Raw genomic sequence first — 27,942 nt, forward strand, 5'->3', positions numbered from 1 at the left:
TATATGATGTGAAACTTTTGTACTAAAGCTGAAACATCAATATCATCAACTCTCATTTAAAGTATCAGTTTAAAACAGGTGCAGTTGACACAAATACAGCTGTTTGGAAAAAAAAAAGCTTAATTTTTACTTCTTGTGATTCACTGTTTATAAGATTTATTTAAGTAAAATAAACACTGGTTCTGTTCTATGAACCACTGATATAATTTCTTATTTTTAAGTCTAAAACTAGCAGTTAAAAAATGAATATTTTTATGGTGGAATAACCCTGACTTTAGGTCTCAGCTTTCATACGTAATGGCCCGCTCTGCTCCCATCTTTCACATTGTTGCTGTGTTTGATGATCATCCAGTCAGCAGCTCATTAAGAACAATGATGTTTTGGAACTCAGCATAAACTTACATGAAATGGCTGTCACATGTAGAAAAATAGAAGTGTTTTTCACTAGAAGACAATTAAAATGTAATCATTAAAAATTATACATGAACTATTTATAACTGGTTATGCTGAGAAAAGAACAGCTTATGGATTCCCTCTGTATTTTTACCTTACTGTCCATACTTTGTTCCATGTGGACAAAATGATTTGAATGCATTGGTTTACATTTTCAGAAATCACTTTGTGTGTCTACTGGAAACTGCAGTGCAGAGCAAAAAAGCTATTTTGACATTTCTGAATGCCTTAATTGGCAGATTGAGACGTCACTGTGTGCTTCTGCTTGAAAACAGATCCGTTCCCATTGAAGCACTGACAGAAATGTATATGAAAAGCACACCTTTTCTTTGGATGGTAGTGCAGATTTTTCAAGGAAATCCATGAAATTGTAATGTTGCTCTTCCACATGATACTAACAAACATAAACTTTCACCTCACAGGAGGTGGGACATCAACAATTTTCATTTTTCATTGTTTTCTTTCAGCAAAATACTGAAAGATGTAAAGATTACGATTGGCATTGTAGTGGTTAAGTTGTTCACAAACAACATCTTAAATGACTCTCTACAGACCATAAACATGGCTATCCTCTGTTGCTGTCATTGATATTTGCTGCAGGAGAAGCCAAGGTTGTTGCGAAAGTGGATCTCTGTTTTCCCTCCCGCCATTCCAATTTAATTTACAATCAAGCTTGGAGTGCAATAAACAGGCAACACTTCATTTAAACGCTAATTAATCAAATCTACTTATGCCTGCTGCACACATGCTGTCACAAGACAAACAGAGCCATTTGGGCTTTGCAGCTCAAGTCACACTGGTGGTGCGACAGGGGAAGCACCGGGATGCTTTGCAGGCAGCACATGGGAGCAGAGGTTGTTGCTGTTTCAGTTGTTGGAGATCATTAGCGATTCTATGGGAGAGAAGTCTCAGAGGCTGTGGAAGAGGAAGGCTTTCCCCACACGGTCACTGACTTCACTGGGCAGTGTGACTGAGGGTTTGTGGAGTAGGATGGGGAAAAAGTAGAGTAAAAACATCGGATTTGTTATTCGGGGCCTAGCAGATGCATACATTCCTTCTTATCGATCAAGAGTTGTGTCGTAAAACTTTTTAGCATTTAGCTTACCAAGACAAAATGCTGCTTTTACCACCATTATCTTTGTAACTCTTCAAAGACAGATGAAAGAGTTACAGACAAGACGTCTCATTGAGTCTTTTATACTGCATGGCACAAGTACATTTAGCAATACAACACTTTGTATTAAAACTGCATTTAGGATGCTTTCACAGTGGAAAAGTAGTACTCGCATCAATTTGGGGAAAATGTGAAAAAAATGCACACTTTTTGATTTGTTTGACTTTTAAACAATGTCTTACAGCAGGCTAGAATTTGCCTGCTTGTCTAGACCTGAGTTTATGTGAACTTTCACAGCTGCCACAACGATCCAGACAATGGGTCCATTTAAATGGACCAGTTGCTTCTTTTTATTAGAAACTTGTTAAGATAGAGGCATTTTTGACCTTCTTACATGTTTATGTGAATCATGTAAGCATTTTGTTTTAGAAATTCAAGGAACATTCCCTAAACCAGCAATCTGGTTTAGGGAATTGTTATGTTCAGAGCTTGTTATGTCAGAGAAATAATTTTACAATTTATGTTAGATTTAACGGGGAGTCAATGAAGAAAGGCTGAGAGAGCCGGCAAAATCAATTAGGTCAAGGCTTCCTGACTGCCCACTCTTTAAACATCGATAAGTCTTGAACTCGTAAGTGCACTGAGCAACATTTAGTACCTTTGATTGAATTTTGACGGTGGTTTTGTTTCACAAATGACTTATTGATGAGAAAACTTGCTGCTTGAGCGACAGTGTCTCGTCATTGCTCTCGTCTCCGGAGAGACGGACGAGAATTGGCCGGGAGACAGAGGTGTCACATACATCAGCTCGGCCGTCAGGGACGCGGGGCTTTGTCACAGAAAGAAATTGCGCATTAGTGAATATGTGAGTGTGTGTGCACGTGCATGCACGGGGACCAAAAGCTGAAACCGAGGATTTGATTTTCAATTACCGCAATGGACACCTTGGGAACGGACCAGTGGCTCTGTACTTTGAGGTTGTGAAGACTGTCAAAGCTTTGATTTACACAAAGCTTTTTAGAATCTCTGCATGGATTTTTAACATTGTACATACATGCATGTGTGCATGCATGCATGTGGGTGTGTGTGTGTGTCTTTGGAGGATGGGTGGGCAGAATGTGGAAGGAGGTGGCAAGTATCTTAATGCACAATGTTGTGAGCATAAATTGAATTGGACTCCATATTCTCAATTTCCCCTCCCACACAAGATGGAAAAAACAGTTGATCATATTACTGCAGCTCAATATAGTTTAGGCCTCCTCCACTAGCCACACATGGACTCACACACACACAAACTCACACACGCACGCACGCACGCACGCACGCAAGCACGCACGCACGCACGCACGCACGCACGCACGCACGCACACACACACACACACACACACACAAGCTTGGTGTCAATATCGCTGCAGGTGGAATTAAGTGGGTAGCCCATTTCCACACTGCCTAACAACAGCCCTATTGGAAGAAGATTCAAAATACTCCAGGGCTGAACCTAAAGCTTTTGCATCATTTCCCAAAATGAGAATCATGGAAGTTGCCCGCAGTTTTCTACTCACCTAAATATGAGATATTGACCATCTTTGTATCCCTGCAACAAAGTTGAGGATACAAAGATGGTCAATATCTCATATTTAGATTAATAGAAAACTGCTGGCTGTAGGCTCAGCCCCAGGAATATCCACTGTTATATTATGCTATTGATTTAGGCTAAATCTTTTTTTTTCCTTTGGCCTGCTTGATGACTTTTACGTACTTCAGCCGTTTGTTAATGTTCTCTAATTCATCACTAAAACATTTTCCTCAAAGCTAATGGGAAACATTTAGTTCTGTTTTTTATTATTTTCATACCATGATTTTTTTTTATTATAGCCAGATTTCTTCTGTTGCTGACAGACTCTCTAGGGAAATGTCCCAAAAACCTCAAAAACACCTTCATTAGTTTGGCATGAGAGTGAAAAAAATCTATTTATTAATGAGCAAATATTAAATTGTTACATTGGAGGAATTAAATTCAGTTGACATACATAGGTGAACTGCTTAAAAAAGCAATCGAGCTATGTAGGGTTAGATTTGTATGTCAGTGCATAAAAACCCGAGTACACTGGCCTCTAAATATTAATAGTACTTCTGAAAAAAAGATTCGTAAAAAGCCAACATTATTTTTTCTTTGCAGAAGCATAATTTCTCAAAGAAAAATATATAAAAATCCACCCTTTAATTTGATAACATTTATCTTTGTACAACCCCCTTTTGCTGTGAGGACAGTTTTAGTCTTTTTTATATAACATGTAATAACACAGGAGCTTACAGGAAGAGGGATTCCTCTTTATTCCTCCCATCCAGAATTCTGGGTCATCTTGGCGATCTTCTCTTTATTTCATCCATTGGGTTTTCTATGTCATTCTATATTATGAAAAAAGGTACATTTTGTGTCTAAGTAATCCTGTCTCTGTTGATTTGGCAATATGTTTGAGAATGCCGTCCTACTGAAAGAGACTCTCTGTTATTTTTAACAATTGTCTGTCTTGAGGTGTTTTTTCAACATATCCTGATTTTCATCCTAACCCACCTGGAATGTTTGTTTCTGAAAAGCTCAAACTTTGCTTCCTCTGTCCAAAACACACAGTCCTAATTGAAGTTTGAGACGTGCTTAGCAAACCCCACTTGTGTGATGATGTGATGGTAGATCAAACAATTCTCCTCTTTGGCGATGCCTCCTAAACCTAATAGTTGTTAGGGAGGATTATTGATTATTTCCAACAGATATTTGTCTTACCTTTTTTTACAATCCCTGCTCACAGTCATAACTGCCTTTAGCTTTGCAATCACTGCTCTGACTGATAATATTTAGGTAATTTTGGCAAATACTAAGTCTAAATTTTATATTTATTCACCTAGGGAACAAAATAGCATGGCCTAAAATAATTACATCAAAGTAAAGTGCAAGGAAGAAAGGAAAAGTATTCCCACAAACCTACTTTCAGTTGGCTGTGAGTATAAACTGACTGCCCTGGCAAGGATATCAGTGATTAGAGAGATAATGAGAGGTTCATGGTAATTTTGGAGAAGCTGCAGCGTTCCATATCTCAGGTCGGAGAATGCGTACACAGCGTAGCTAGGCAAATTCATTCCCTATTGGTCACTCACTAATGACAAGAGTTAGAGTTAGGGTGGTATGAACAAAGCCACTGCTGAAAGAAAGACATAAAAAGTTCACAAGGCCTTCATGCAAACCACAATGCATGGCTGAAAACACATTTCTTACATCATCCTGAATGCATCAGAGAGAGACATGGTGATGGAGTCATCATGTTGTGGCGATGCTTTTCTTCAGCAGGGACAGGGAAGCTGGTCTGAGCTTACAGGATGATGAACAGCAGGACAAGAAGTCCAAACATGGAAATGCATGAGAAAAGTTATGATCAATGCATATTTTTTTTAGATATTGAAATTATATTGGAAAGCTGTTCTTAAAAAATAATGAAGTACTCAATAAATACACAATGACAAAAAGAACAAAAATCCCCTCTCTAGATGTGCAAATCTAGTAGAGGCAAACTCTTCAGACTGACCACTATGATTATTACCAAAGGTGTTTTTACAAAATATTGGCTTAAGGAAATACAAATGCAGGCAAAACTATACTCGGTTATGTTAAGGAAAAGGGAAAATGGTAACATTTATTTTCCCTCTGCTTCATGTTAGTATATCAAATAAAATCCAGATAAAATATTGTACAAATCAAAGATGTTTGTATTGTGATAAAACATAGAGGAAGGAATTGAAATGGTTTTGCAAGGCTTATGTATTTCAGACTACTATGAAATACCAGAAATAACACTAAATGATGAGCACTATGAGTAATTGCACTGAATATATAATTAGAGCATTTATCACCTCATGCAAATTTAGAAAGACAAAAAACAAAACTGGCTCTTTTGGATTGTGGTTATTTGTCTTTTTGACTCATAAAACCTCCCAAAAAATGTTTCCTCAAGCTGCTCAGAGGTCCAAAGCCACTTTTATTCCAGGAAACAGTTTTGTTTTCAGTAGTAAACATCTGAAGCATTAAACAGAGCTTCAGCTGTTTCCTTAACATCAGTTTTACAAATGCAAATAGCATTGACTGACAGCTTTTAGAAAAAAACCCCACAGAGTTTCTAATGGCATAAACTGCCTGTGAGGCATTGTTGATGCTACTGCTAGACTCCTACAGTATCTGCAGCAGCAACATTGACTCATTCCTTTGCCCCGAGCTGCAGGGTTGACTTCCATTCCTCATGAAACACTTACACGAATACAAATGAAGATATTTTAAGATGTCTACGTTTGCTAGGAGAGACAGGAATTATGGACACAGCGTATAGTGTGTAGAATCAGTGGGCGGTTTGTGTGGGCTCACATCGGAGGGGGTCAGGCGAAACTATTTCAAGCTTATGGTGTCTAAAGAGTGAGACACACAAACACACATGATAAAATGACCGAACAGGAGGGAAGACGATATCCTGGCTTGTTTTCGTTTTCACATGGAAATGAAGCAGATGTGTTTACTGAAGTCAAACACATACACTTCTCGAGTGTTCAGCTCAGCTATTGACTTCTATTAGCGTTGATTCTAACTCTCATTCCAACAAGAGGTTTCAAATATCGCAGAGGAAAATTGAACCTTCAAAAAAAGAAACACAATTTGAAATGAATGTCTTTTAAATGACCAGCAACATGAGACTTTAACTTTAAAATTAATTATGTCTTTTATTTTTGAAGCTTTAAATGTAGCACCCACTAAAAGCATTCACACCTGTTGAACTTGTTCATATTTCACAATCACTGACACAAACATCCATACATTTTATTATGGCAAAAAGTGAAAATATAAGTTAGTGACCACCAAGTAAAATCCTTTGCAAGAGTTGCAGAAACTCACAGTTAAAAAGGAAGAATCGGTTTTGTGTAATGCAAATGTAATATAAGCAAAATCTTTGCTGAAGAAAGTCATGACAGTCATGTTTACAGTTTGCCCCAAATTACGCAGAGGAAAAAAAAATCTAACCTGGAACAGAACCTGTAGTCATGCCTGCTCAAAAAAAGAATACATTTGAATTTCTTTGGCATTCATAAAGGTTACTTCTGACAGAAAACTAATGCTTTGCATCAAACCTAACACCCCACATCCAGTTCTGACACAGGATCATGACAGCATTATCGTAAAGGGAATCCATAGAACAAGGCATTTATTTAGAGTTGAAGAAAAGATGAAAACAGAACGGACTCAAATTTCAGAAAATCTTAAAAGAGAACATATGAGATGGTGAAGAAAATGAGACTTGGTGGAAATTCATCCTTCCATCAAGGAGAATAAACAAAATATGGAGCTACAGTGGAATGGCTCAGATAAATGCATGTTCACACAGACATTTGGAGAATGTCTGGTAGAGATTCCACCTGTTTGAAGGTGGTTGTAACGTGACAAAATCTGAGAAAGTTCAGGGATTTGAATAGATTACAAAGCACTGTATATTCTGCAATTTAACCAGTTTTTGTTGTTAGCTAATTAAGAGTATGTCTAATGCATATATCTGTAAAGAAACAAAAGATTAGGGCTCCTCTACACTAAGTAGCTTGCAAATTGTCCAGGGTTTTTAGTTATTTGTGGATTACAGAATATTATGTTCCTGAATATTGCTAAAAAAAAAAAAAAGTGAACAAAGTCAACTTCATAAATGTAACTAAATAGTAACAAAAAGTACATTTGTGACATTGCGAATGCGTTGCACTGATGGTTATAAGGAAAATAAATCTTACTTTCCCGTCTCCTCCTTCATGCGGCTCCGTCCAACACTATTCCCGCTCTCCATGATGCATGGCTGCCTTACACAACCTGCCAGACAGACGAACAGACAGGCAGGCAGGAGGGGATGAATTTCAAAATGGATTTCTTGAATGTGTCACCTGCCTGGATTTGGTATATGAAAAATCTCCACTTGACATAGATGGTGATAAAGATGTGAGTAGAAATGAGCCGTCTCTCAGAGGTTGATGTGACCCGGCACCTCAGCTGGTGGGCCACAGGTTGTGAAAACCTCTTGTGAGAAGCATACAAAGAGTTTTATACCATTTGAATGGTGTTTGTATTAGTACTCATTTATGTACATATCTAAAGAACGCCAAAGTGTATAAATTAATTGTAAAACATCTGTTTTATTTCCGAAACATATTTGAACTGCTAACATTGAACATTGATGGATATTCTGGCCTGAACACTATTTTAAACAGATTTTCATTCATGCTTTATTTCTATTTCTGTCAGATGTTTCTACAGAAATCTTTAAAGCTACACAATGTAACATTTATTTTAAAAAAATAGTTTTTTACACTAAAGACAATTTAATGTAAAAAACACTTATCTACTTTTTGCTGGAAACCCAAAGCCTCCAAAATGGCTTTGTAATCCGTTTCAGGTTGATACATGTCAGTGGCTTTGCTTCTCCTGTTTCTAAATCATAGCATGATGCCTTTTGAGATCTTTTATCAACTTCCTTCTGCAATTTTACAAGGCATAAATATATGATCCACTGCTTCAGAGTGAAAACCATGCTGCTCCTCCTGAATCTGAGCTTGGTTTGTGAATTCCCCAAAGTTTTCAGAAATTTTCAGAAAAAAACCCTCGTTAGGGTGTCTGAAATGCTATCGATAATTGCAAAGTAAGTGTTGAAGGGACATTAGCTTCTAAGTCAAATATGTCATTTTATAACCAAGTTGTTTTTTATGTTGTTTTGAAGATTCTGTTTTGTAGATTTCTGAAATGTTTTTCCTGGAGATTTGCAGGGAAGCTTGTAAGCCTTCGTAGCCAAAGTGCATCGTCTGTTTGTTATGCCTAAGTGAATGCCTGTCAACACACAGCATAGTCAAATAGCACAAATATCAATACTAGCTGCATAATATTGAAAAAGTTCAGTGAGGCATAAAACTGTTTTAAACGAGTGATTATTTGGCTCAGATTATAATTTGCTTCAGCAGACAGACATGACTTTTCAACCATCTTAACAACAATCAGTGGCAGAGTCTGTCTTTCAAACAGTTTCCTGTATTTTCTTGCTTGTCAGAAAGTGATGCTTTAAACTATGCTGCGGGAACAAAATGCACAAAAAATGTTGGCAATCTGTTTAAAGGATAATGTGAATATTTTTGCATTTCAGTACAATTTGTGAAGAAAATTAGATTTTTCCATCTTGTATTCTTCTGCTTATTTCATTTGTATGAGCCACTATGCTCCACGTTGGGTCTACATTACAAAACATGGAAATCATAGTTTTCACCCATTAACTCTAAAAACAAGCCAGTCTTTTCTCCACACTCTCTGCTGCTCTTCCCCAAACTTCAAGGAGTGATTTTGTTTTGCTGCTTTGCATGAATCTCCTCCAGACTTTATGACTTTCTTCTCATTGTGATTTTAACAGCAGCTCAGTGTTGGTGCACCGGGCTTCCCAGTGCATACCATAAGGCATGAAATGCATCCAGTATATTCCAAGTAATTTTTATGTATGATTAAAATCATGTTTATAAATGTACTATTACTTCCTGGGCTACTGCAGAAGCCAATCGTTCTACTCATTGTTTTGCACCAGTACCTCCTCCTGAGCAAGTCTGTGGCAACACTGGAAGGTTGATTGCATCCAGTTGTTAATTTCACATCAGTCTCTCATCCTTTACAGATTGTTTTAGTCATTCACATCACCCAGATCAACCCAGCAAGATCAGAGGGCTGTGTTTGCTTTATAGGCAGCTGCGATTGTGGAAACAAAGATAGGTGGTGGAGGATCCACCTTAGCAACATGTGTGAAATATGTGCTGGGTGTTTGCACCACACCAACAACACTGTGGGTGAGCTCTGTGTCATGATCACATCTTTAAAGTTAATCTGATATGCATTTAAAGCTTCAAAATTAAATTCAGTTCCTCTATGTGATTCTTAGCATGCTCCGCTCTGCTTAAGATTCATGTGAAAAATGTATTTCTCAGGCTGGAGGATAATGGAGGATCATAAAGTGGTGTTGCTCTCCTTGTAGCCAGCGATCTAAGTAGCTGCTGTCAATGCTTTCTGCTGTATCATTGGTAAAGCAAAGTCATTTTACTGTTTCATTTCTTGCTCTCACTGTGGCTCTGTGGCTACCTTTTGAAGGAGAGCAAAGGTAAAACAGAAATGAGTCAACTTTGACTCTCCAGTTGGTGTTGACATTTTTCATCATGAAGTGTGAAGAACAACTTAACCCTAAAGGTTTATGGTGCAGCTGAAGTCCACAAAAAACTGATAACAATGTTTTCAACACAGTTTTTTTCATTGAGCGACTGGAACCATGTTCACAAACAAAGGCTGTGCATTATGAACTGGCAGCTGGTTTAATGAAACGCAGTGATAAGCTGCTTCTTGGTCACTACCTTTAGTGGGACCAAAGCCATATTGAGCTTTGAAGCAGGAAGAAACTTATACCATTAGAAACCAGTTTATGTCTCTTCAAATGATGCCACTGTTCAAATAAATAATTAACTACATTTCCAATATGTCTTGTTTCTTCAAACTTCAAGAATCCTTTTCAACAACTGACATCAAATAAGAGTCATTGGCAAAATAAGCAGATATGAATTCCTAGTGGAGGATTGGAGACGTTTCTACCCAAATTACTTAACTCTGCTTCATAAATGTGGCACCATTTAATAGAAATAAACAGGCTTTCAACATAATGAATTTTATCTCCTGGAAGCTGTGCTACAACAAAGAAATAATTGATCAAATACAAAACGTCCTTTTTGCAACGTTTTAGTCCTGCGGATTACAACTGGACTATTAACCTGTTTGGTTTCAATTTTGAGAAAAGGAGAAGAAGATTGTTACAGTTGAACCCAGTTTGATTGAATTTGCACATCATATAGTAAAGCTATGTCCCTTTACTATATACATCAAGCAAAATAATTGTGTCTTTACAGCAATAATACATGCTTTATCAAAATTAGAATGAAAATATGGCGTTGCTAAATTCTTACAGGTAAATTACTTGACATTTTAATCACGTCAGCAAACGCAGTCTTCTCACAAATTCTTAGTTAATCTTTTTCTCTGACTTCACTGACATCTAACCTCGACAAAATAGGTCTTGATAGAAAACACACGAGGTGCAGATTAGCGTAGAATATTGTGAAATGTGATGATTGCAACTGTCGGGTAGGTTGAATCAAAGTAATTTATTCCCATTCTGATCGATTGCCATGAAGGAGTGACTCCAGCAGACTTTATTACCTGTGAAATCAACTATGATGAGTTCTGGAACGTGAAGGGCTTTTTTCCCCTGCAGCTAATATTTCCTTCCTTTGATAAACAATGTAGCCCAGTCCGCAATAGACCAGACAATACCAGGAGCGTAAAACACTCATCTATAAATGAGATGACACCATTAAGTTGACGAAACTGCTAAGACATTGATGAATAATTCGCGAAGCATAGCAAATGCTTTTGATCGCTCACATCCAACCTTTGCTTGAGGTGCTTCTCACTGTTTGTTTTTTTTTGCCTTGTGGGTATTGGCCTGGCTCAGCTTGGTTTTGTGCTGTGATGATAAAAACTTGCAACTTTAAAAAGAATAAAAAAAGAAATAAATTGGAGACAGATCAATGATACTCTTTCCCTCCTGGGAAATAAAGAGAAAGAACAAAAATCAGCGAAAATTTCACAGCCATTTACCTTTTTCCATCATCCAAGGTCAAGTGGGGTTTAAAAAGTTAACTCGGAAAATTTATTATTTTTTTAAATTATAAAACATCTCATCCACCTTTACCTTTCCCCTCCTCCTCCTATTTCTTTCTTTGCTTATATCAGCGCTGCACTAGCAAAGTTAATATCCCTAAAACTTCATGCCACCCAAACAGTCAAATGGGATTTTCCCTCAGCATTCAGTCAACTTAAAAACTTGCCGTATACTCCTTTTGTATTCTCCAGGGACTTGTTAGAGGCCTATTATGGTAATAGAAAGTCTTCTGGGTGTTTGAGCAGGCCTGTATCTCGCAAAAGAAAAAAAAAAAATGAACCGAGGTTCCTATGGGTGTTTAAAAATAGTCGCCCTAGGTTCACACAAACAGCACCGCGGTGTTTTTCTCATCCTGATAAGGTCTTACATAAAGAGTGGGTGTGCTGCAATTACTGATCCAAAGCAGCCCTGAGCAGATGTAGGCCTGACTGAAGCAAAGAGGATCTATGGCTCTTGCAAAAAAGAAGCTCTGGATTACGTTCATGGATACTTCACTTTCACAAAAACCCTGGCATTGGGTTGTTATGCTCACAGTGCACAACATGTAATTGGCTTTTTTTCCCCCTTTTACTGTTATTTTTAGCAGCAGTAAAGCATTAAACGTAAAAGGTATTGATGCTCTGCTCAAGGCATAATTCAAAAAGGTAAATATCTTATGTGCAAGAATGTTTTTCATTTGTGCATCTGCATGCGTCATTAACTCAGTAATTCAATTAAAAAAATAAATCAATTGTATATGTATTACTTACACAGAGTAATTGATTTCAGTTATTTATCTTTGTTATTTCTAATGATAATGAATTCTAGCTAGTGAAAAACAAAAAGGTATGATTCTCGGAAAATTAGAATATTGGCTGAAAACAATAATAAAATTTAATACAGAAAAAAATGATGTTATAACTGACACTGTCATCAGGGTGAATCGTGTTATCTTGACAGTTTCCCAGCAGACAGAAGTGTCCAAAACGGAAGATAGAGCACAGCTTGGAAAAATCTATTTCATTATTCAGAAGCACCTTTATGTAAAGATCCTTTATGTTTGCATGAATCATCTCAGTTTTAGCTCCTTTTACTGTGTACGGTATGGAAAGTGATGATCTGTCTCGTGCTCCTCAGTGATATATATGCCACATATGTGGTGTGTACTGCACTATTCTATGTGGGAGTTCAGCTTTAGACGCTTGGCTCTCGGATCTCAATCTCAACTTGGGTTCATCATCCTTCATTGAATCACACCACAGGGGACCAGGCGGCTTAGTATCTCCGAAGGCCAAAAAGCTCTTCAAAACATCAAAGCAAATACCACACACTTCCAACCATATTCACACCTTCCGGGAGGTGCTGCTGTCTCAAAAGATGCAACAGCAGCAATCAAAAAAACCTCCCCAAAAACATGCAGAAATGAAGTTAGATGATGATGATGGTGAGAATGAGATGAATCTTTCAGTAAAGGTAAAAAATAGCATAGTAAGAGATATTAAGATACATTTTTATTCTTGCTTTCATTTGAAAAATAACCAAAAATTCCCCTGCTGGTTTATTCCTTCAACATGGAACAGATTTGCTAAATTTTGTATTAGCTTTGGTGGTTTGACACAAATGTTTAGCTACACTCATGCAAGATCTATAACAACACATATATTTTCTGTCTCTGCCTTACACAGAGTGAATGACTGTATGGGACAACTAGTGGAAGCAACTAGTGGAAGCAGTTCTTGTATGTCCTCCATACCAGCAGCTGTGTTTCCATCGACCATAAAATTGTGCAATTTCGAAAATAAATTAGCAATATTGTAAAAACTCTTGTTTTTTGATAAAAAGTTTTGGTGCTAGGATAAGGTGGTTTATTTGGCAAAACTGCAACTGAAACATTTTTTTTTTTTTGCATCACACAAGTCACATGATCAACAACCGGTGGCAGATGTTGCCACCAGTGCAAACAATGACTGGAAGTAGTTTGAGGATCATGGCAAAGCATGTATTTTAATGGCAAAATTGTATTTTTACAATTATTGACAACATTTTGTAATGGAAATGCAACTAATGCAAAGTGCTACGCAACAATGCAAAGCATACATCAAATGATAGAAAGGTTTAAATTGAAATCGTAAAAAAGGCTTTTAAATTTATTGAAAACTGTGTGCTTTATGTGTTATGCACTCTTCTCTCCAGGTCATTAAGATAAGATTTATGCTGAAAGCTGTGGACACTGTGAGGCTGCCATGGTTGACACACCTCTTTAATGTCACTTTGAGGACTGGGGCAACCAGGTTGGAGTGATGGTGGTCCCAGAGAGTGTGCTCCACTTCTCAGCCTCCCATTTCTTACTCTCAGAGGCTTCGATTGGTTGTTGAACTTCTCATTCAAGAGGAGCGGTGTGGCTTTCATCTTGGCCATGAAGCAGTGGGAAAACATTTTTTTTCCCTCAATGAATTACTGAGGGAATCCTGGGAGCAGAGGTGGGGAGAGTACCTAAAAATTTTGCTCAAGTAAGAGTGGCACTACTTCAACTTATTTTTACTGAAGTAGACGTAAAAACTAGCTTTTCAAGAAATTACTCCAGTAAGAAAAAAGAAAAAGTATTTGGTATAAAGGCTCCACAAGCACTGAGATCACAACATCAGTCAATTAGTATTTTAAAGATCAAAATGAAAATACTTCATATAAATAACACAATTGGAACATAACAAAATCAGGCAAAATAAATATTTTCCCAAATCAATTTCTTTCAATATAAAACTTATGGAGTTTTAACAAAAACTGCAGGTATGTGTCTGTCTGGTGTCAGTTTCCGTCATAAACGGAAGACAATAGATAGACACATTACTCACTACACTGACGCTCGCATATCATGTTGTAGTTCAAAACAAACTTTCGGACATGTTTGCTGTTTAGACTCGACAAGAACTGTTAAAATGTACATTAAAAAATGTTCTTTGAACCAACCTAAAAAATACTCTAATTTGTTACAGCTGCCTTTCTTTTAGTTTTGTTCAAGCTATAATTTCAATTTCAGAATTATTCCAAGCAGAGTAATATCTTGAGCAAAGCTAATAAACAAATGAAACAAATTGTCTTTTCACTGTAGAACATGGACAGACTTTCAAATCATCAAACTGAGAGTGAAGAGAAGAAAACCTCCCAAACCCTATCTTGTGAATTATATAGAGAAGAACAAACAGATAAACAAATGTTAAATATGTCATTATTAAGCCAAAATAAAAAGCTGGTTGTCTGCTTCAATCACAAATTCTATGTTGAGGAGCATTAATTTTTGTATTATTGTTTTTTGAACATCAAAGTATATTTTTATATAAATATGATAATTAATTTTTAAAGTATTTTAAATAAGCTCTTAACAGTTTTTGGCAGATTTTATTAAAATGTTAAATCATTAAGATGTGATTGTTGATAAAAGTTGAAATATCAAAAGATAATTGTTACATTTTTGTGTTTAATCAGGCCTAGTGACAAATAATACAGTATTTGAATTTATAACCTTCAGAAACTTAGAGTGATAGGCAGTCTATAGGCAGAATGTCTGCATTAGATAAGAAAATTCTTATGTCATTCATTCAACACTTGAGTCTTAACTAGGATTTAAAAAAAACTGTAAGAATTAATTGTCTTTTAAATAGAACAATTCAAGTTATCTGTGCAAACGAAGACCAATATTACAGCTATTCACTGGGATAAATGTTCCGGCAGAAGCAGGTTTTTAATTAAGATTGAGTCACTGTTAGGGATTTGCATATGATTCCAGTTCAATTAGGGCTCATAATTAAGTAGAAGTGGGATAATATGAGGATATTTAGAATTATTTTGGTAGGATGTGGAAAGAATTTGTATTTTCTTTTTGTTGGCAAATTACTTTTGCAGAGATTTCACTTGGTCTGCTTACCTCAGAGAATATTTACTTTCTTTCAGCAGGAGTGTGTGTGTGATGTAGTTTTAAGTAGACGCAAGAGATTTAGGTAATTTATTTGTTTTGCTCATGTTTCTGGAGTTGATAGGAGGTTTATTGTATTTCTGGCCTTTGCAGAAGGGGGATTTATATTCTGTAATGATTGCTAGACTAGGAAGCACCTCCCTAAGCAATTCTTTTAAGACCTTAAGCATCTTTGTTTTTTTTATACATGCAATTGACTGAGTAACACTCACCATTAAGAATATGCTGCTTTCTTGAGAAGACGGACTAACCTTTTTGATAGTAAGAGTCTGGTAGCCTCCTACTCAACTACATGAAAACCCATCATCCTAAAGTAAACGAAGGATCTCAGGTGGATGCTGCAATATTGTTATTCTGTAAACAATAAGATCCACCCATAAAATTGAAAAAAAAAAAAAAAGAACATTGCTGGAGGCATTCAATGATTTAAACTGTACCTGCAGGAAGACATCTTGTAGCAAAAAGCAATGGGAAAAACAGCTGCTCCAACTGTCACTTCGATTTGCTTTATAAATTGCATGCCCAGATGTAATCCATTGTAATACATGATTGCCAGGGATGCTTGTCCCAATGGCATAATGTCTGTTCCATGGACATGTACTTGATTGCGAAAAACCATTTCCTGGAGTTCTTCTGCAACATCATGCATTGAATGAGACACTGTTTCCTGCCATCATTGATATTCCATGTTTCGTTTTTCAGCTGAAATGTTTGTCAAACTGTCATGTTGTGTTTTATTGTTTATTTTTTTTGGCTTGAGGCTTATCCATTTGTTGCAGTTCTGACACGCGATAAATTCACCAGTGCAGCAGTTTTCATTTACAAGATTTTCTGGCTTTGCAGTGAATTGATCAAGTTTCTTTAGAGTTACCCTTCACTTACTTAATAGTTTTTTCTTAGCAAACTCAGAGGCAGAGATAATTTCAAGCGGAATTTTAATTCAGTTTACCTAGACGACCGCTCTTATCAGCTGCGTACCTTCAGCAGGTTATACATTATTTAGCAACCATTTGATGTTTGGCTTTCTTATTTTCTCAAAACCCACTCAACCGTTTTTTTTTTCATGAGGAAGCAATTTTTTTTGCACCAATGTTACCTTATGAAAGCCCTGAATCTAGACTTATGCCAAACTATATGGATGTTACAACAGTGACTGTATAGAATACATCTTTCATTGCGTAACACAATACCCTCAATATCTATTGGCACCCACTCAGAGAAATTATCTTCAGTCCATTTGTTATAATTTTGCCACTAGTACTTTCATTTGGTAAGTGAAAAATGTAACTTTTTAAGTATTTTTTTACAAAACCACTGGTGTTGCATTTCCTTTGGCGTACCTGCCTTTAATGGTTCCTCTCCGTCCCCTTTGGCCAAATACAGCAGTCTTCTTCTGTGACATTTTACAAGGACGGCGCTTGCAGAGACAAATCTTTGATCATTTCTGTTTGCATAGTTTCTCTACATCCTCCAGAGTCAGGGGTCTTCTAAAATCATCTCTTGTTTTTCGCTCCTCTCACAGGTTTTCTCTGTCTGTGACCTGAGATGGTCATGGAAAACATTTGCTGCTAAACCACTGCTGTTTCTATTTAAGTGGTTGTAGGTATGTGGCTCGTTAACACACCTACAGCCACTGCTCGTTTTCTGGTAGATGCAGCCGCATCTTTATTTCACATCTCTTTGCTTTTTTAGAGTTCACAATGCCATCCTCTTTAACAAGATTGCAGGGTCTTTGAAAGAGAAACCAGTTTCATATACAATGAACCAATGTAGAAAAGTTCCATTAACACAATGCCGCAAGAAAATGAAAGATGCTCTGACATCACTTCCCTATTTACTTCCCAGAATCTGTGTGTTCTGCGGCACACACAGATTCATCATCACATGACCAAAGTTACCATAAAGTCTTTGGACATGCGGGGAAATTTGTCACATGACCAGATCATGACTCTATAATAAAATATAGTCAGAATTGTGTTTGGTATATGCACAAAGATATGGAACAGTTTGCAAACATGTACAACTTGTTCGATCAGTAGTTGATTTGTGAAACATTTTGAGTGTAAATTTACAAATGCATTGCTTGGGGACTAGGAAACGCATCTACAGGGAGGCTGCACTTTTCCTTTCATTTATAGAAGCAAATCCTATTCCTTCTAAGCTATTTTTGGTTCTTGCACTTCGGATTTTGGCAACCTAGAAGACATGCGAGAGGTTTGATTCATCCCTGTAAAATCCACGACCCAAGGCAGAGAGCTCTGCCCCCAAAATGTTGCTCTGATTTCCGTGTTGTTCAGGGGTATTCGTTTTATTTTTGCTCTTTTCAGTTAACTAATAGAATCTGTTCTCTTAAGCTGCCAATCCCCTCAAATAACTATGACTCAGGCATTGATGCAGCATAACAAATGGGTCTGTGGAGGCTTTTCCCCTTTCATATCCTGATTCGTACCAAAACCTCAGCTTGTATGTGTACTCGTCTTCTCTGCAGAAATCCGCGAGGCCTTCAAGGTTTTTGATCGTGATGGAAATGGGTTTATCTCGAAGCAAGAGCTGGGAATGGCCATGCGTTCTCTGGGCTACATGCCAAATGAGGTGGAGCTGGAAGTCATCATCCAGAGACTTGACATGGATGGTAAGATTCTTGCTTCCTTTTTTCTGTTTCAGAAAACCACCTCCAATTTGAGTTTTTTAGCTGCTTAAATTGCTTTCCTCAAGGTCCATTCAAACTGTCCTTGCTGGATCCATTGAGCCCAGCTGAAACATTCCTTTGTAATCAACATTTATGACCATAGCAGAGACTTTGGTCAAAATAAGTGCATGTCCGAATGGTTGTTAATAAAATCGCTGTGTGTGAAAAATTCAGAAAAGTTTAAATAAATAAGTCTAAATAAAAATATTGACAAATGTATTAAACTTAGATCACAAATCTCTATTTTATTCAATTAGTTGACAATAACTTGTTTTATTCAACAATTATATTATTTATGTACCTTGTGGCATCGCCCTCAACTTAACCCAAACCTCTGACTGGCTGATTGGTTTCCTGACATCGCCTCCAACCTGGATTCTTACTCTGACTCAGAAAGAGCCAGTAAACCCACCAAAAAGCCATCCTTAAAAACAGGCCAGGTCAAACTTGGTTCACTTTTCTCTGAGTTGTTTAAGTTTGTAAAATGTTGTCCCCCACACCCAGTCACACACTCATGCTCAGTGCCACTTGGTATCTTATTAAGTGAATCACTTTGTTCTGAATCCTAAGTGAAAAACCACAAAAACGTCCAAAATTTAGTGCCAGCAGAGAACAGAGCCACCTGTCCACAGCAGACAGGTCACGTTGATGGAGCAGAAACACCAGCGAGCCCAGAGCGAGACAGATGTATTTGACAGCTTGAACTGAAGATAAGTCTGCTGTGAGGAAGTAAGCAGCTGACCCAGTAAGGTGTAACTGTTCTGGTGCAGAAAGCAGATCAAAGCTGGTTCCAAATGCTGGTCAACTTCCTTTTACTCTCCCTCTCAAAATGGTATCAGAACTTAACAACTGTACATAAAAGCCATTTGTCTAGACTTACAAGATACAAATGAATCTTCAATCTTATTTTACTTAAACTGGAATCAGGTCTAATTCTTATGTTTCAATAGAGTTGAAGCCAAAATCGCTTAATCTCAGCGAAAGAAGTCTAAAATGGACTTCTTGGGTTGACGAAGCTCCACAGTTAATTTTCAGTTTAATTAGATGTTGAACAGCTCCGAAATGCTGAGAAGCAGTATATCTGGCTGATTATTCTGGTATACAATTATCAAACTTTTCCCTTTTCACTTGTAGTTTGAAGCATACACGTAGTGTTAGAATCTTCGTTCAATTTGTTTGTGTTTTCATATATTCATTGAGTAGACCTTGGATAGATTAAAACCAATATTTTAGTATTTTGTCCATTGATTAGCATTTCCTGTTCCTGTTCCATAACTAGAGTATTTATTTTAGTATTCATGTGAAAAATACACAATCATACCTACAATCTCATTGTTTCTTTCCCTTTGTATTAAGGATGACTTAATGGACAGGAAAGGACATGATCCTTTTGATTTATCTTTCTATAGATTTTAATAATGTCTGGTTCAGAAACACAAATACATTTCAAGAAAACGTATTAAAATCCTCTTTTCACCCACGAATTGCCTAACTGTAGAATAATTCCTGTGTTTTTTTTTTTTTTTGCAGGCGACGGCCAGGTGGACTTTGAGGAGTTTGTTACTCTTTTGGGTCCAAAGCTGACAGCGGCCGGGATGCCAGACAAGTTCAACGGCACTGACTTTGACTCAGTTTTTTGGAAGGTACTTATTATTCAGACATTATTTTCTCCTCAAGAGGCAGAGGGGTTGACAGAAGAGTCTCAGGTGTTGCACATTTCCCAGCAAAGAGCCATTTAATGTCAGACAAAAAGTGCCTCTAATTGTCATGTTCTCTGGGGCATTAATAGGATGACTACATTGTCATGACAGTGTTACTGCTTTGATCATCATAGCAAAGTAATTATTAAATTATTTAAAGACATCATATTAGGTAATCATCTTCTCAGGTTGACACTGGAATGGAAATTAGTGTGGTGATAACTGCTCCTGTTGAAACGGAGCGAATAATGGAGGTCTCTGAATATTTGGTTCATCCACTGCCTGATAATAAAACTCTGCTTGGAGAGAAGAGAAGGAAGAACAGAAAGGGCCGCATGTAGCCGAACAGAACATTACGTAAGCCGTGTGGTAGTTTCCATCGTCTGCTGCTGGATTGTTCACACTGAGCCTCCAGTCACACCGCCGAGCTTGGCTCAGGCTGAGCTGAAAATAAGTAAAACACAAACCCTGTCCAAACAGCTGCAGATGCCCGATAGGAAAAATGTTGTTTTTAGTTGTAATAGTAGATCATTATTTATTAAGTTTAGAAAAAAATAACATATTTGTGTATTATTCAATGGGAATTATTTTATTTTGGGATAATAATTTCTGTTTGTCACATTTGAGGACTGGCAGTATCGTAACATTTATTTATCACAGCTGCAGTTTTAGCTCTGCTTTCTGTTTTCTTTATTCATGCACTCACAGACACATCCTGGCAACCATGATGAGTATTTTAGTACTTACATACAGGTACATGTCAGTCTGACTTGAGATGAGCCACGTTTGTCAGATTACAAGTTCTTTTCAGAAATAACCTTTCAGCAGGTATTTTTTATTAAGCCCAGATTTCTCATTGAAATGATGTATTCTAATCTTATAAGAACTCAAATGCCATATTTCCATCAGTTGTAAGCAAGAAAGAAAGGCATGAAAACATCAGTGTGTGTGTAATTAATCCATATAATGTGTTTCGTTTACTGACTGTCTCCATTACATTAGGAGGCACTTGTATGTTGGAAACAGTTTCCTTTCAATTAAAAAAATAATGTTGCTTCAATTTTCTAACAGCGTGACACCAAATTAACTTGAAGGCAGGGGAGCTCTTCCTCGATATTGAGCTGTAAATAGATAAATTTGAAACTCACGATTCAACTGCAAGAGCTTATCATCACTGGGAAAACAGGATTTGTTTTCACTTTCTTTCAGTGGTTGTTAACTTTTATTCAAAGATGCATGTTCAAAGCACTAAACTGCAGCAAATTTCACAGCTTAACTGTGGCGTATATATATATATATATATATATTTTTTATTTTAATTGTATTGCAACCTATTTCAGAATTTTTAAAAAGAGAATTTCAATAATAAACCATTCATGTGGCGGTCAGTTAATTAAGCATAAAAAATATTTTCATGATAACCGAGGATGAAAAGTCTAGTGAATACACAGTTTGTTTTTTAGCAGTTCTGATTTGAATATTTCATCTTCAGATAAGAATACTTGTTTTCTTGAGACATGAATATATTTGGCTGCGTGTGGCAAACTCATTAGGATCGTTATCTCTCATTTCAGCTGGGGGTTTTCCATCTGGAGTTTGCATTTTTCCCCAGCCTATGTGGATTTCAGGTTAATTGGGGACTGAAAAGTGCACTCACTAATGAGTTTTTGTGCCAATGGTAGTTTGTGTCTGTGTCTCTATCTAGTCCTTACCTATTGCTACCTATTTATGTGACCACTGCATCTGTGCTTTATCTTGGTTTAAAAAAGGTGCAATCGAAGCATAATTTGCAAAACACCAACTCTTCATGTCAGTAAATGAAGTGTGTCACCTACAATGTTCCCCCATTTAGTATAGTGTGTGTGTCTATTGGGATGAAGAATGTGAAATGATCATTGTGTTGCAGAAAAGGCAAACTAGGTAACCGTTATCTTGGTGTTCATTTGTAAAGCTCACCTGACCATCTGGGCTTGAAGGATCAATGTATAAAGTTACAACACACTTAAAGGTGTCATGTAATAAAAAAATATCATCAGTATTAATCATAACATAGGTTGGAGTGCACTCCTATTGCAAACTTTTCAAACATTTCACTTGTCAAGGTGAGTGAATCTCACTATAGAGCAGACAGAGAGCAGTACATGTGGAGGAGTACATCTTCTCTACTTTTGTTCATCTGCCTTTTTGTAACTGGCATCCATCCATTTTCTTTACACCCTTGTCCCTCAGGGGGGTCGGGAGGGTTGCTGGTGCCGATCTCCAGCTAGCGTACCGGGCGAGAGGCTGGGTACACCCTGGACAGGTTGCCAGTCTGTCGCAGGACAACACAGAGACACACAGGACAAACAATCATGCACACACACACACTCACACCTAGGGGCAATTTGAAGAGGCCAATTAACCTGACAGTCATGTTTTTTTTTGGACTGTGGGAGGAAATCGGAGTACCCGGAGAAAACCCACGCTTGCACAGGGAGAACATGCAAACTCCATGCAGAAAGACCAGGGCCGGGAATTGAACCCAGAACCTTCTTGCTGCAAGGCAACAGCTCTACCAACTGCACCACTGTGCAGCCCTTTGTAACTGGCAGAAAACGTTTAATTGAAATAAACAGAAAATGACATTGGAAATGAAAAAAGATAAGTTTACTTACAAAATAATGTGTTAAAAACTAATATCACCTAACTCTGTGTTCGTTATTTTGTATTAAAGTCAAAGCTGCATCATTAAGACCATCTGTGTTTGTTTGCCTTGTGCATACAGTTGTAAGTGGGCTTTTGTTTGCTGTGTCATAGCAATTTTGCATGTGTGTGTATCTCCAGTGTGACATGCAGAAGCTGACAGTTGAGGAGCTGAAGAGGCTTTTGTACGACACCTTCTGTGATCACCTTTCCATGAAAGACATTGAGAACATCATTATGACCGAAGAGAACCACATAGAGAACCCAGAGGACTGCCAGGTCGATATAGACAGTAAGTAGCAAACCTCTTTGCGAATCCTGTCTCTTTAGTGTTTTTACTTCTCTAAAACAAATGCATAATATTTTTGTCCATAAATATTACTTATACTTATTTGTATAAGTTCAACAAATATTCTGCAATGTGAATTTGTTTTAAAATGCAGCAAAAACTGACTTGGCCAAGAAAATATGGAGATATTTTACAAAACAAGCCTGATTTGAATACAGACATGGACAAATTGCTCTTTTTTTTACTTTTTAGATCTATAACATTTCATTATCAAATGATTGATGGTAATAACTTTGATGCTATTGGATTTCTAATAGTAATTAATAGATGGTATTATAAAAGAGAACTAACATTCTAACTTTACTGAGATTTCAGCTCTGCGTTAAAAATGTGCTGCTCACTTTGTTGTTTCTTCCATTTTCACAAATTACTCCAAATTCTTCATCTTCAGGATGTCCTAAAGAGCTTCAGTCAGTCAATGTTCAATATGTTTCGTAATATCAATTTGAGAATTTTTGTCACAGTTTCATTTTAGTCCTCCTCTTTAATGACTGCCAAGTTATTGACATCTCCAAATAAATAAGTAAGTAAATGCAATCTGCAGGGTGAATCCCATCTGTTGGAGTTCGGTGGAAACATTGGACATAACCTGCCAGGAGCAGAATCAGAGGCAGGTGGAACAGAAAAGGTTGGAGAAAATTCAAACAAAAGAAGATGAATGACATCCTGTCATCACAAATTAAGTAAAACAAATGAGGATATAAAACCTCAGAGAAGTAATTTTTTTTCTTCTTTGGGAATTTATTGCAGGAATTCCTACTTATTCTATCTTAGTACAAATCTTTACTGAAAAAAACAAACAAACACTTTTGGTCGATAAAGCATGGAAAAAGGAGTGATGTTACACTTGCAGATCCTTACAGAAGACCGAGTCTCTCAACTCACCTAATGCCTCCTATTCCATTTGTTTGTTATCCCAAATCTCTGATTTGCATTTCAGTCTAGGTGAAATTATGCAGCATACAGGTGTGAAAACAAATCATTGTGGCAGTGTTGATCCCACAACATTGTGTTTTCAATCAGATTGTTCTTACGGAAATAACTATCAGATAGCTTTCAGGCATTGAATGACGCTGGACTCAGTGGGCCTCCAAAATCTTTATTTGTCTTCCTTCTATCTTTCCTTCTGTTTTTTTATTTATAGGCTCCAGCCCAACACAGCAAGTCAAGCAAACCTGTGTGCGCAAGAGCCTCATATGCGCCTTTGCCATCGCTTTCATCATCAGCGTCATGCTCATTGCAGCCAATCAAGTGCTGCGAAGTGGCATGAAGTAAAGCCTGTGAGACTCTAGTGGCCTTGATCTCCACCTCATGGCTACCATAAAAAAAAGAGAAAAATAAAACAACTGAAGAGACAGTTAAAAGACTATAAAATGGACATCCCAGAACTGCAAAAGATGGTAACAGATGACTGCAGATTAACTAAGGACACCTAATGCTTGGATTTGTCTTAGTTACAGACGAACATATCCTTTCAAAGACACAAGGATCACATATTCAAAAAGACCAGTGTGTACTATTGACAATACATATCAAACTTCACAAAACCTTGACTACTCATCAGCTGCTTGCATTGAGCAGAGTTACATTCAGAGTTGTGTGCACTTTTCAACTGTCTTGGCTGTCCTGTTTTGTATTTGTCTAGTGTACCATGTCGCTTGGCATGAAGGGAAAAAAAAAAACATTATCTAAGAGAAACCTTTGGAATGTTTGCAGAATTGTGTTACAGAGGCTCAACAGGATTAAGATGTGCTGGTAGGTACGGCATTGTTCAAAAACAGTAGGGATTGAGAATCATTTGTCAAGAGTCAAAGATCACGGAAAGGGTTTGCTTTTAGTTGGTTGGTTGTGTGTATGGTTTCATTCATTTACAGTCTGCTGGGGTTCAATTTAAGCTCATCAGAGCTGAGATCAGCAGGTGAAGATCTCAACAAGACAGAATGTGACAGAAAAGTGACAAGTCAAAGAGGGATGGGACACGCAGAAAACTCTTCGCACTCTCTGATTTGGAGGCCTCAAAGGAAAACTACATCTATGCATGAAATGCATGGATTTAAACAGTTGTCTTGATACATTTGTAAAAGTTCTTAATGTATGAATCATCATCACTGTGTTGTTTTTATTAAGGTAAAAACTGTGAGCAAGATGTGTGGTAAAAGATCTGGGTAGATAAAATTAAAAGTAAATTCAACTTCAAGACAAAAACTGGTTGCTTTTTCAAAAGGCAAAAAAATATTTTGGAATAACTTAGCTACTAATGTTTTTGCCTTGCCTGGCTCTCAGTCATCTTTCTCCACCACAAGGCAGCAAATGTCTTAAAGTTATGTCAGCTGTTGTGCATTTTAAGCCAATCTGGCGTGTGCTTAGGATTCAAATATGAACGAATGTACTTATTCATTTTTTCTGTCTGTATACAGCAATAACTACGTAAAATAAATGTTGTGAACTGCTGTGAACAAGCAGTTCTTCAGCTGTCACTGGATCTACCTGTAGTAGAAAACTGTTGAAAAACTGAGGTTTGGCAAAATAATAAATAATTAATTTGAATGAGAATGGGTTTGAAATAAGCAAAACAAGGTGTAAAATAATGCAATAACATAAAAAAATAGCACCACATGCATTAGAATTTAGTGTAGATTTGGATTCATGTGCATGAATTTGATGATGTCTGTTAGTCCTATTGTCAATTGCAGGACATACATCTTAAATTGCTGAGAAGCCACATGGCATATAGACTCGTGGAGATTCAATGTTTAAATCAAGATGTTCTGCATTTTTCCTTTTGCAAGGAAATATTTTGTTCTACCTTAATTTAGATAACAAATCACAAAAAAGGCTTAAAAGAACCAGGAAATGAAAGATTTCCACTCTCTCCTCCATTTTTGACTCCATAATGCAAAAATCTGAATTATTTGCATCCAGTGATTACACTTCATTAGGATTGCTGAGTGGCCACTCCATGGACAGCGACAAAATTAGACTATTCTCTTGCCTGTACTGACGCAGTGGGAGCAGGAGTGGCCAGCTCAGTCCTCCACAGCTGCCATCCTGCGACTTTAGATAAATCCCTCCTCCAACACGCCTGAATCCAATGAATGACTCGTTAACCAGTCTCTACAGAGCTGTATGACATACTGGTGAAGCGAACAAAACAAGAAAAAGCAACTTTATAAGGAACATGCTCAGAAAAAAAAAAAAATCTAGATCACTTACAATATGTACGTTTGTTCTCATTCAGCACTTTAAAGTGTGTTTCAACACACAACTCACAGTCTTTATTGTTCATCCATTTCTTGGAAAGAGTGTTATCATTAACAAACTTTATCATGGATGTATTTATTTTTGATAAGAATGTGATAGAACGGGTATTAACTGAGGGCAAATAATAGGTCTGTGTTTTTTAGGAAGGGGTCATTTTCTTGGAGTTTTAAACATTTGATCTGTTGCCTTATTTTTGTTAACACTGGCATTGTACATACACATAGAAATCTGTTCTATGTATCACTAATCAACAGAGCTAATTATAGAAAATTATTTATTTTACATTAACAGAGAGTAACAATAAAAAAAACCCTATCCAAACTTGTTACTGGCCTGCTACACTTTCTCTCCACTGTACTGTACTTTTGATACGTGTCCTTGAGTATTGCAAAAATGTTTATTGAGTGCATAATATCTGTTCATTGACTCAGATGTTCTGTCTGTTGGGTGGTATTTTGTATGAATAACCCATACAGCAACCGTGTCTATGTGAGGCATATGTGAAATAAATTTCAATTTGCCAAATGCTCAGTTGCAGACTTTTAGATGATTCTATGAGACACCCTGGATCAGTTTCACCGTATTGACTGACACCCCTGACATATCAAATTGAAATCTATGAAAAGTAATGGATTTTTTAGGGTTCACTGAATTTATGGGTTACTTTTCCCCCCCTTTTTTTTCAGAAATCTTAGGAGTGCTTTTGGTCTCATCTGTTATATTTATCCCACATAAATTGCCTCTTACATCTCTTTTTTCCCGCTGCGAACAGTTTTAAAGGCCCAAAATACAGTACAAGAAAAGTACAACAGTACTTTAAAAAAGATTTCAAATTTGAATATAAATTTAACTCATTTTTAGGCAAAATGAACAACAAAATAACTAAGAATTCAATTTGGTAATACCTTTTTTTTTCCACTTAAAGGAATGTAGCACAAACATATAAACATGGATCTTTATGTGAAACTACTTTTATTAAAAGACTCAAATCTCTGGAGATCTATATGCAGCATAACGGGCAAATGATGTTTATAGAATGTGAACTACATGTCAAGTGTTAAAATAAAACATGTTTTGTTGTTGGAAATCAATGGTTTATTTCTCATCAGGTAAAATAACTACCTGTTTCAACAGGTTTTCTGCTCATTTCAAAGCTAATGAAAATTTTATTTTAATTTATCTTTTTTAAACAACGTTGATGTTTTAAAACTCCATCTGAAACTATTGGTTCAAAACATTGCTCCTAAACAATAACATCTCACACATTTGCATAAATATAATGCTGAAAACATGAATACATGCACACAATAAAAAACAACGACATTGTAATACAAAAAAAATAAAAAATTCAAACGACTATGTTCTGGAGACACTATAATCTTTATTTTTGTCTCAGTCGTTGTATCCCTCTGGATGAGCTCAGTGGGAACATCATTCTCAGCAGCTTCTGATTTACAGTCACCTGGTGTGGTTGACTGCACATTGACACCAGAGGGCCACAAGCAACGTTTCATGTGACGCAAACATCGCATGAAAAAAAAAAAGCTACATAGGCAGAATTCATGAAGCAATGCAGTATCTTACATATTTTCAGCTGTTTTACATCAACTATGTGCAAAATGAAACAGTCACACAAAATCAGGTTTGCATGCCAATTTAACAAATTTGAACACAAAATATCTTGATGAATTTTCTCCTTTATTGCTGCTTTAATAAAACACTTGAAGGAGGCTTTTGTATGGAGAGCCATTTCAGCCAAAATTAAATAAATAAATAAATGGGTGAAATAAATAAAAAATGAGTAAAATAAATCAAAAAATGAAGAAAATGAGTGAAATAAATAAATTATTTGTTAAATAAATAATTTAGCTTTTTCATTAACCCATTTTTTCATTTATTTATTTTTCATATTATCAATTTCTCAATTTCCCTTTTTTCATTA

General features: G+C 36.7%; 1 protein-coding gene across 1 annotated transcript in view; it reads left to right on the forward strand.

The window, feature by feature from the left end:
• Window positions 1-26,527, forward strand: part of cabp7a (calcium binding protein 7a) — a 28,133-nt gene extending 1,606 nt beyond the window's left edge. The window contains exons 2-5 of the mRNA XM_008417898.2: window positions 17,808-17,951; window positions 19,539-19,651; window positions 22,532-22,682; window positions 23,884-26,527. Of these exons, the coding sequence (XP_008416120.1) occupies window positions 17,808-17,951; window positions 19,539-19,651; window positions 22,532-22,682; window positions 23,884-24,014 (539 nt within the window). The 3' untranslated portion in view covers window positions 24,015-26,527. The remainder of the gene's footprint in view (window positions 1-17,807; window positions 17,952-19,538; window positions 19,652-22,531; window positions 22,683-23,883) is intronic.
• Window positions 26,528-27,942: the final 1,415 nt, after the last annotated feature.

This window comes from Poecilia reticulata, linkage group LG9 (assembly GCF_000633615.1).
Source record: "Poecilia reticulata strain Guanapo linkage group LG9, Guppy_female_1.0+MT, whole genome shotgun sequence".
In the NCBI taxonomy this organism is placed as follows: Eukaryota; Metazoa; Chordata; class Actinopteri; order Cyprinodontiformes; family Poeciliidae; genus Poecilia; species Poecilia reticulata.